Source organism: Parasteatoda tepidariorum, chromosome 3 (genome assembly GCF_043381705.1).
Source record: "Parasteatoda tepidariorum isolate YZ-2023 chromosome 3, CAS_Ptep_4.0, whole genome shotgun sequence".
NCBI classification, from domain to species: domain Eukaryota; kingdom Metazoa; phylum Arthropoda; class Arachnida; order Araneae; family Theridiidae; genus Parasteatoda; species Parasteatoda tepidariorum.
In genome coordinates, this window is record NC_092206.1 from 72,032,414 (window position 1) to 72,043,300 (window position 10,887).

General features: G+C 27.0%; 1 protein-coding gene across 1 annotated transcript in view; it reads left to right on the top strand.

The window, feature by feature from the left end:
* Positions 1-709: 709 nt before the first annotated feature.
* LOC107437592 (ubiquitin specific protease 39) overlaps positions 710-10,887 on the top strand; it is a gene marked incomplete in the record, with an annotated part of 19,992 nt that continues 9,814 nt past the window's right edge. The window contains 6 exon segments of the mRNA XM_043042318.1: positions 710-857; positions 2,273-2,324; positions 5,511-5,605; positions 6,751-6,887; positions 7,758-7,854; positions 10,097-10,152. Of these exon segments, the coding sequence (XP_042898252.1) occupies positions 779-857; positions 2,273-2,324; positions 5,511-5,605; positions 6,751-6,887; positions 7,758-7,854; positions 10,097-10,152 (516 nt within the window).

Here is a 10,887-nt window from a genome sequence, read left to right on the forward strand (position 1 = left end):
TTATGGTAGAGCAGTTTAATGAGGATCAATACTGCAGACAGTGGCGTACGCAGAATTTTTTCAAGGGGGGTGTTCATAATTTTCTGAAGCTACTAAGAGAAATTCGAGTATGTAATAAAGCACTATTATTTCTCTAATTTAGACAGCTAGACAGTTTTGACTTTTTATTTANCCTCAAGATTGCCTAGATTTAAGATTATTTTCACCTTGGGACTAGCTTTATTAAAGGATTTGTTCACGCTTGAAAACCCTTAGTCAACCTCGATTTAAGGTTTTCATATAGAGGGTTGTGTTCCAAGGTTTTGGATTAAGGTAATGTGCGTAGAATAGAGAAGATTGTCACAGATCTCGTTTTAAGGTTAGAAGGTTTACACGTGTACCGTATTACAAACCTATTTTGGTTTACATTAAAAGGTTTTTGTTGAGTGAAATAAACCTTATTTTGCTATCTGGGATTCCCTCTGCAGAGGGGATAGGACCCAGCTTTAGAAGCGCGATGTTGACACTAAGTAGAGCTCTTTATGGGAGAGCAGTTTAATGAGGATCAATACTGCAGATCCTTGGTCCTTTCGCTGGCTTATTTTAGTGGTCACCCTCAATGGTCCATAGTGAAACGATACACGCGATACACCAACGGTGCAATTTGAATTAAAGTTGAAGTGTTTACTTTGAGTCTTTTATATTGATAAAAGACTATTTGAAGATATTTCAATTATTCTTTTTTGAAGCAAAAATAGGAAGTTGGATACGTATTGAGTAAATAAACTGTGTTAATAAAATGGCTGCGTACAGTAACAACGCGGCTAAACGTAAAGCTTCGGATGAAATTCAAAATCCACCTTTAAAAAAGATATTAAGTAAGATAATTATTGAAATAAACTTAAGAGAACTGTGATGACTAAACTTTAAAGTCGTTAGTTATTGCATGAAAATCTACCTGCAAATATGATTACTATCCAAAAGGTGTTTAATTATCTATTGAGAAAATTTCGCATACCACTCTAAATTATTTTTTTAATTTAATTTTTTTTATTTTCTGACGTACGAATTCAATTCTTGGATCAGATATGAGTTCTAGAGTAATTGTAGAATAGTAGGCAATTATGTTTTCAATCTTTTTGTTGGAATGCTGTCTTGTTAAATGATATTTTGATAACTTTTACGACGTAGTCACTCTTTCACTGTCATTTCACACTCCGCTCAGTAAAACAATAAAATGTCCACAAAATATTCTACAACTGATGACTAGCACTTCAAGCTACATACAACTTTTTCAGTTCTCCTCACTCTTGTAAAAAAATTTAATACCACGATTAAAACACTCCAAAAGATAATGCTTCTTGCATTCTAATTCTTCATAAATCCATCAATTCTTTTCTTCCTTTCAGTTGACCTTACGGGTGGTCTTCACAATGTCCCAGCGGGATATTTTCATATCACGATCTACATTCACCAAGGGGGAAGATTTCCATATCATAATCGCCAAGTGTTAGCAAATTCCTTTCTGTGTTGTTTTTTAAAATTTCTCATGGGCTGCTGCCGGAGGAAGGTATAACTCGTAGCCACCCCTCCAAGCAAACAATAACGTGTTTTTATTTAAAAAATTTGCATGTTTAAAATCTATTTGGCATGACAGATCCCAATATGGAAATATCCCTCGCCAAGGTGCCAAATTTTTTTGTAATAGGAAAAGTTTCTTTAAAAGAAACATGTAAAGGGTTGAGTGCGAGTTATGCCCTTTCTATTATTTTTTAGTTTTTCGCAGGCGTTTGCCTGGATGTTGTCCAGACTTGGTGATCATGATACGAAATTCTTGTAACGTCTGCCATGTAAAAGAGGGCAACCACAAACAATTTGTAGTTAACAAATTATGTGGTGGATTACATTTTCTTACACGCAACATCAGTTGGTTACAATAGAGCCCATTAACTTTAAAGTTATTCTTACAGCTTACGCTCACCAATTTAATGAAGTTCTCATCATGGGTCAACTAGATGTGATGAATTCGTTAATGGCTCTTAGCTCCAATATGCCTAGATTCCCACTATATCTTGTTAAAGTTATGCAGGATATCTTTTCAGACAAAACAGATCTTAATATTGGTTTTTCAAGGGTATAACTTTGATAAATTAATTGAAGCACCTAACTGGAATTTTAAAAAACAATGGCTCATCAAAAAGATAAATTTGTATATAATGCGAATTATGCTTAATTTAATGTGATACAATTATTTTTATTGTCCTATTCTTTCATTTTTTTTATTTACTTTCAGAAGATCCTAAAAATAAGAGTAGAAATTGTCCATATCTTGATACAATAAACAGGTATATTCTATATTCTTTTTCACCAAATAAATTATTTAAAAAAAATTGTTGTGTTTAATCAAATTTTAAAAATTTATTTATTGATTAATGTTTTTGTTTTCATCTGAACAATAGGGCTGGATATTAGCAGTGGTTCTTTGGTCCAAAATCACTAAAAAACTTAGACTACCATAAAATAATAACTCATGGTTCCTTGGACCAACAATTTATCATATGAATCAAATTTTTAAAAAAAACAATAGTTTTCTTTTACATTTTTAAAGGTCACACAATCTTAGAATTGCATTTTTTCTTCACAATTTTGTATACTGTGCATATTCAGTAATTTTACTGAGTTCTTTACTTTAAATACAATGTTCTATGTATGTTATAATTATGTAAAAATAAACCTGGTTATTAGAGCAAAATCATAGAATTTTCTATTATTTAGAGCTTTACTTACATTTATTAATCTGTTAACAAAATTTTAAAAATTGTATTTTAAAAAAAACATTTTGTTTTAAATATTTGTAAATATATTTTTTTTTAAAAAAATCTAATGGTGGTACGTGAAAAAACCAACTAAAATATGTACTGGTTATTGAAATCTTTTAGTCATTAGACGTTGGAACCAGTAATTAAATTTTCAGAATTTTTACCTTCAATGAATAACAATAAATTATTTGTTTCTACTATAGTTTGAAAAATTTGTACTTGAATAACAGTGTTTTTTATTTTGTTGCAGAAAATATAATTTAAAAAATACTGCATTAATCATTTAACATTTTACATCAGTTATTAGCTGATTGAAAACTTCATTTGTTTCAAAAATAAACAAATCTGATATTATTGTCAGCATATTTCAATGGGTGCTTCAGAAATATGTTCCAATTTTTAAGACTTGCCTGACATGAAAGTGTCTGGTCATTTACCATTTGCCAAGTCTTGAAAATGGGCATCTATTTTTTGAAGCACGTGTCAACTGTTATTTCATCTTCGTTTATTTTTTTAGTGAATGACGTTTCCAATCGGGTAATATCTTACCGCTTCAGTTTCTTGGGATAATTTATTCAATTTTACATAAGTTTTTCACAGTTGGACAAGAAGGACGGAAGTATCAGGAGATTTTTTTAAACAGCTCATCTTACTAACAAAACATATAAATAAACAAAGATATGGAATATGACTTATTATAAATGATTTCAAAGTTTTTATTCCTTTATTATGTTTTGACGTAGTAGACATAAACATTATTCCTGTTAATAATTTACATGTTATTTTATTGCAAGGAGCAATGTGTTAGCTTTATTTAGATAGAAATCTTCATTTTGACTTTATTTTCTAGTACATAAATACTTTTGTGGTACTCTTTTTGATATTTTATCACTGCATATGTTAACTACTATGTTTAAATAATCATTCTAATTTTTATTTTATAATGATAATTTTTGTTTTGTAAAATCAACTTAACATTTTAAAATTGGCTATAACATAGCTGCCAGCTCTACTGGATTTACCAGTAGACTACTAGATTTTGCCAGTTTACCTGGTTTTTGTGCATGTCAAAAACCTCCCTAAAATTTAGTAAGTTTTTGGGTAAGTGAAAATTGAGTTTTGAGTAAGTAAAAATTGAGTAATTTTTACACGATTTGTTGCTTTGCTTGAATATTTAAATAATGAATAACAATTACAGTAATCAGTTTTAAACTCTTCTTTTTCTTTGTTCTAAAATTTTCAGTTTATTTTTATTCAGAACTCCCTTTTTAAATTATAAAATCTTCTAATTATGAATAATGAATTACTTTTCCACTACTATTTAAAATTGTGAGTTAACATTAAAGAAAAAAAAAACATTTCAAATTAATTAAATGCAATCATAAATGGGAAATATTCCAGCTCGTTTTTAGCTACTAGTGTAATAAAGTTTAAAAATCTCTAAAATTCAAAATATGTCGATGTAAAATATTTAGTGTATTATGCAACAGTTATTATGAAATTTATATTATTTTGTAAAATCTACTGGATTTTTTCCTATCCATGTTGCAATTTCTATGCATCAATAATTTAATTGCGAAATAACTAAAGTTATAAAATTAACATCAGCTATTACATGAAGCTAAATGTTGTGATTGGTAGCACAATAGAACAAATGGAATTATACAAAAATATTAGGAATTAAAGATAACTCCTGGTGTAGAGAATACCATTCATTAATTGAAACAAAACCTTTATAAGTGTTGAGTATCTTAGAAAATATTATTTAACTAACTTTTACCCAGATTTGTAAAAAAAAAAAAAAATTAATAAAAAATGTTTTTACACAATTCCTTGTTTATTTTCATCAGGTTTTTGATGCAACAAAAGTAATAAAGGTCAAAAACTTTTTCTCCTATATAGCGCTTAAGCAAGCGATAGATTTTATTTTAGAAAATTTTCTTTACAATTAATTTTGCTGTTATGTGCATTTGAAATTATATGATTATTTTACTAAATAATCAATTATAAATTATTTAAAAAATGTGTAAAAAAATTTGTACCATACAAATTTTATTTTGTTATTGATATCCTTTCAACATCTATATTTTTTGTAATACACCTGGTTACCAGTATATATCTTGAAATATTTATTAAAAACTTTTATTAAAGGAAAACTAAAAATTAATTGAAGAGCCACTGCTATTTTGTCTAATCATGAAATTTTTATATAATTGAGAACTTATATTGATGCAAACTGTAACTGTATACAAAATAGCATTTTTGGTAATCAGGGTCACTATGTTGAAGCATAATTTAAAATACTTTTTCGTACCTAGCCGTAAAAGTAAATTATCATATTTTCATCAATAATCTAGTCATTTTTTTTTTTGTCAAATATCTTTTATCATGTTTTTCCTAAAATTTGATGCATTAAGGTTTAAGATGCACTTTTTTAAAATTTCAATTAGTTGAAATGAAATAAAAAAGTAAATGTCATAAAAAATCTGGGATTTTGACATGATGGTAAAATACATCTTGCATCAAAGACTTGCTATTCCTGGTTTTAGTAAAATATTTTTGTTTTTTAAAGTATTCTACTTTTATTTTATGGATGAATTACTAAGCAAATTTGTCAACTGTTTAGGTGTTATGAGACGCAATGACCATAAAGAATGTTAAGGTGTTATAACTATTATATGCATTGTATACTAAATCTATATTTCTTTGCAGAAATGTATTAGACTTTGACTTTGAGAAGTTATGTTCTGTTTCCATCTCCCGAATCAATGTTTATGCCTGTTTAGTATGTGGGAAATATTTCCAAGGTATGTGCAATGTTCTTGACAAAAAAAAGAAAACTTTATTTGGAGATTTATGTTTTTTTAAATAAATAAATGAAACGATACTGTTTAAATGTATCTAGTTTTATTATTTTTAATATCTTAAAAAAGAATAGAATTATGTTGTCCATCCAATTGATATTATCACATTATCAGCTTATGTTTTATTTTTACATTGGTACAAAGTGATTGTTTTTTTTTAAAAATTTCTCATGCAAGTCTAAAGAAAAATTTGTTTAGGTAAAGCTCAGTTTATTGAGCAAAAATCTTAATTGTAGTTTGTGCAATATTGCAAGTTACTTTGCGTTATGAAATTAAACAGGGTTGCCATTCCACAGGGAAAACCTGGAAAATACAGGGAATTTAAAAAATCACCTAAAATAACAGGGAAAATGCAGGGAATTTTGATTTATTCTTCACAAACTGGGAAAATACAGGGGATTTTGTTTCTTAGTTTTATCTTTTAAAAAATGGTGACCACTAAAAGTGTGATCTATGGGATGTTTAACCATGATATTTCTGCTATACTGAAGTATTTAATTTATAATAGCATTATTTAAGTATGTTCAACTGTTTTTCCAGCAATTAAAACTAATAAATATAGTTAGCCAACAATAACTCGCACAAGAGCCCAGTAATTGTTGTTTTCTCTTAATATATTGTACATAATATGTACAGGGCAAACACATGGAATTTTTTCTCCAGATTTGAGTGGCAACCCTGTTAAAGGCAATTCTTTCTTAAGTAATCAATTTTTTTTAGAACTATTTACATGGAGAACTAGATAATACAAATTCCATAGATAATAAAATTTTGCATAACATTTAAGGTTTGTTTTTTTTTTTTTCCTTGTTATTTTTCAATTAGTATTGGAGAAAAAACATCAGCATCTAATATTTGAAAAAAGTCTATTTTCAGAAAGATTTTTTTTTCTCTTTTATCATTTTATTAAGGTAGTTGGATATTTTTTGAGAAAAAATTAGACTGAAGCAAGAAGAAGTCCTTAATTACATTTATTCCACCTTTTTCATTACCTATCCCAATATTGCAGCATAAATTCATCATTTTATTTTTGTAGTGGTCAGTTCTTAAGTATTGTGGAATTTTGTATATTTTATTTTGTGTTTCAGGTCGTGGGACGAACACCCACGCTTATATGCACAGTGTTCAGGCTGGTCATCATGTGTTCCTCAATTTGCAAACTCTGCGCTTCTATTGTATTCCTGACAATTATGAAATCATTGACTCTTCTTTAGATGATATAACAGTAAGATTATAATTTTTTTTTTTTTAATATTAGTTACGTGACTTTCGAAAATATTTATTTTGCTTTACATTTGGTTTGAACATTTAGCTTTAGTTATCATATATGGATAAAATTATCTTTGCATGTATGTGTCTTTGAGATATGTCTCATTGAGATACTTTCCCCATACAATACATACAATATGTATTCCATGGTAAAATAAACCTTTCTTTTTTTTTTTTTTTAATGAAAAGAAAAAGAAATGTCGCAAACAAATTGTGTCTGAATTGTGAATCCAACCGTCCCAAATAAATTGTGTCTGAAATAGTGCCCAAAAATAGATTCTTTTGAAAAGGATAAACCAGAACTTTAAAGATATAGTTTACACTTGATTGAATCTTTGCAATTTGTGCACTTGTTGCAAATTACAATTGCATTGATTTTTGCAATCTCTGTATGATTTATTATATAATTTAATCCTTGTATAGTTTTAAAATTTATCACATTTTTAAATAATTATAAAGTGTAATAAAAATTTTATATGTTTAATAGTCTTTTTCATGTTTACTATATGTTCTTATCTTTAAGAAATAATAAATTGAATTTTGAAGATATAGGATTTATGCAATATTTTTCACTAAGTGGGGAATTTATTTTGTTCTTTAATTTGTTTAGAAGGAACCTTATTGATCACAATGAAATATTTGAAGCTTACTTTAAGGTTGGGACAAAATTTAACTTAAGGGCTGTATCGAATAAACAGTACATCTGTTACATTAAAAACATATGTTACTTTTGAAACTATCATCACTACTATTGGCACCCCTGCATAGTAATTTTTTAAACTGTTATTATTAAGAGTAATAATTTTTTGTATTGTTTTTTATTTAGTATGTGCTTAAGCCAACTTTTACTGAGGCAGAAATAGCTCTACTGGATGTAAATGACAAATTATCACGTGCTTACAATAGCACTACTTATATGCCTGGTAAATATCGTCATTCCTAATTAATTTTATTCTAATCTTGTACAAAATGCATTTTCACTGTATGATTTTCTAAAAATATTTATTTAATTAATATTTTACTATTAAATTTATACATGAATGAGTTTATTCCAATAAATAGTCTTTTGATCAATTAATTAACAATTATCATTGTTACCAGGGTTGGCAGGTTTTTGACATGTGACAGTTTTTGACAGTTTAAACCATGGNTTTTCGTATTTATGCGTGATTTCAAAATAAGGCATTGGGATTCGCATAAACAAAGAATATTTTTATAGCACCTAATTTAAATTTTTTGAGCTTTCAGTAAATTTAAAAATTATGTATGTTATATAAAGATATAAAATAATACATTTCGTTTTCATTACTCTTTTCAAAAAATAATTTTGGTCATATTTTTCTTATATTTTTAAAAAAAAATATTGTTATTTAACAATAATACTACATTTTGTGTAAATATGTTTACTAACCTACTTAAATTCTAATTTTTGAAAATAAAATTTTTAAGATAGTTTTTTTTTTTTATATAAATTTTTCAGAATTACTTAACTGTCAGAGAGAAACAGTGTTGCCAGATTAGGGGTTTCCCCCCTAAATTTAGGGGGATTTTTTTATCTTCAGTGGGTATTTTAGGGGAATTTGTTTTTAGGGGTTTGTTTTAGGGCTATTTGTGAATTTTACTAGTTTCATTTTGGTTACGTTCTTATATCAAATTTAATAACTGAATGTGTGAGATGGTAATATGAAAATCAATATGTTAAACCAAAACAAAAAGATTAAGTTTTAATTTTAGAACTTAACCCTTTTGTTGAATGTTGTCAGTTATTACTTAGTTCGATCAACCTGGTGAATTTGAATTCAAATTATTTAAAATTCTTAATGTGCATGATTTAAAAATAATGCCAAGGATAAAGAAAAAAAAAGGTGTACGTACAAAAGAACAAGAAAGATTGGGAACACAAAAAGCAATTTAAAGGTAAATTAATAGTACAATTGTTCATCCTTTTATTTAATTATCAGCACATTATTTGAAATCAAACTTATATTTTTTTTGTAGAGTGGTTGACTGGAAGAAGTGAGTTAGCATTTTATAAATGTTGTACAGTTGAGTTAAAGGCACCTAAACATTTCGATATGAATTTTGTAATGGTTCTCAAAATTTTGTACCTACTCCTTCAATGTTAAAAATGTTTAAAAGTGAAAACATATACAAATCAGAAAGTATTGACAAAATATGTTGGATATTTTATCAGAAATTTAAGCATAATGTTAGAATTAAAAAGACTATATCGTTGATAATAAAATATTTATGAAAAAATATGCGAGTCAGAAAGTATTGAAAAAAATATCTTAAATATTTTAGTAGAAATTAAAGATAATGTAACGATTGAAATGTAAAAACAATTAATTTGTTGATAATAAAAAGTATTAAAGCAACATTTTCTATGCATTATTTAACTTTTGTACTATTTATTAATACTTATACATTAAGTTAAAAATTTTGGGGTTTTTGAAAATTTTTTAGGGGATTTTACAACGTCATCTGGGTGTGAACAGTTATTGACACCTGGTAACACTGGAGAGAAACCTGTCAATAATTCCAATTTAGGAATTCTCCAAAATAATATATCTAATTAAGTATATTACAAAAATTACTCTAAAAATGAGTTTTTAACTTTATTATACATCTTTTTATTTTATAAAAAGAAAAGTGAATTCATTATGGTAAGGCTTACGTAATGCATGAATAGATAACTTAATCTCCATCTTTAAACTTGTATTTATGTCTGGAATGTTTAGATATTGGCTTAGAAATATTTTTTTGCTATAAAGGTGTTAAAATCTAAATAATTATCTCCTGGAAAATTGTTTTTATTTTACTTGGACTATATTGCTGCTAAGTTTTTCTTATTTTTTGTATGCAATAATGTTTTACACATTTTTCATATTCGTGAAATACATTTTTTTTTTTTTTTTTTTTTTTTTTTTTTTTTTTGCATGGGCCAAATTTTTTGAACTTCACTCATGATTTTTTTCCTCGAAAGAGAAGTCATGTGCTGATCAAAAGAAATATCACTTGAAATCTTCTGATGACTTCAATGATTTTGTACATTATACTCTGATTTGTATAGCAACAAGCTTAATGCTCATATTTTGTGTAAAATGCACCACTGTATGAAAGATTGTCTTCATCATTATACTTTATACGAATTATTCTTTTCAGGTATCGTCGGACTAAATAATATTAAGGCTAATGATTATTGCAATGTTATTTTACAGGTAATGCCTTTTTTATACTTAATTTGAATTCATTGTTTTGTATTATGGTTTACCTTATCAGCATTGATACTCTACTTATTTTTCATAGTTTTTTTCCATTTAATTTCTCTTGTTAATTTTATTGGAATTAACAATGTTGGTTATCGTAACGTTGGATCTAATCTCATGGAGTTATTGAGAAAAAGACTTAAATTACACTTATCAAGATTAAAACAAAAAATGACAAAAAAAATTCTAAATTCACACTAGTATTAATATAATTTACTTATTTTTTACAATAATTATTCTAATCACCAATGAATTTTAGTACTTTTTAAGGTTTAATTGTAAGTTTTTGCTAATATTTTACTTTAATTATTACTTTTTTTCTCCATTCTAGTTTTTTTTATAAGTACAGAACCCGTTATCCGGAAATCAGAAAACCGGAAAACCAAAAAACCGGAACGAAATTCGATAAATTTTCCCGCCATTTAATTTTATTTTTTTTTCTCATAAGATTTTAGGAATTTTTTTTCTCGTTTGAAAGATGTTTACCTTACCATCATTTTGGAAATAATCATTAGTGTATTACTTCATCGTTTTTTCTTCTTTTTAAGATTATTTCCAAACATTTTTTTTAGTTGGGTTTAACAATAAAAAGAACGGCTTTTTGTAAATTTTCAGAAAACCGGAAAAATCAGTTATCCGGAATGGCGATGGTCCCGATCGTTCCGGATAATCGGTTCCCTACTGTAT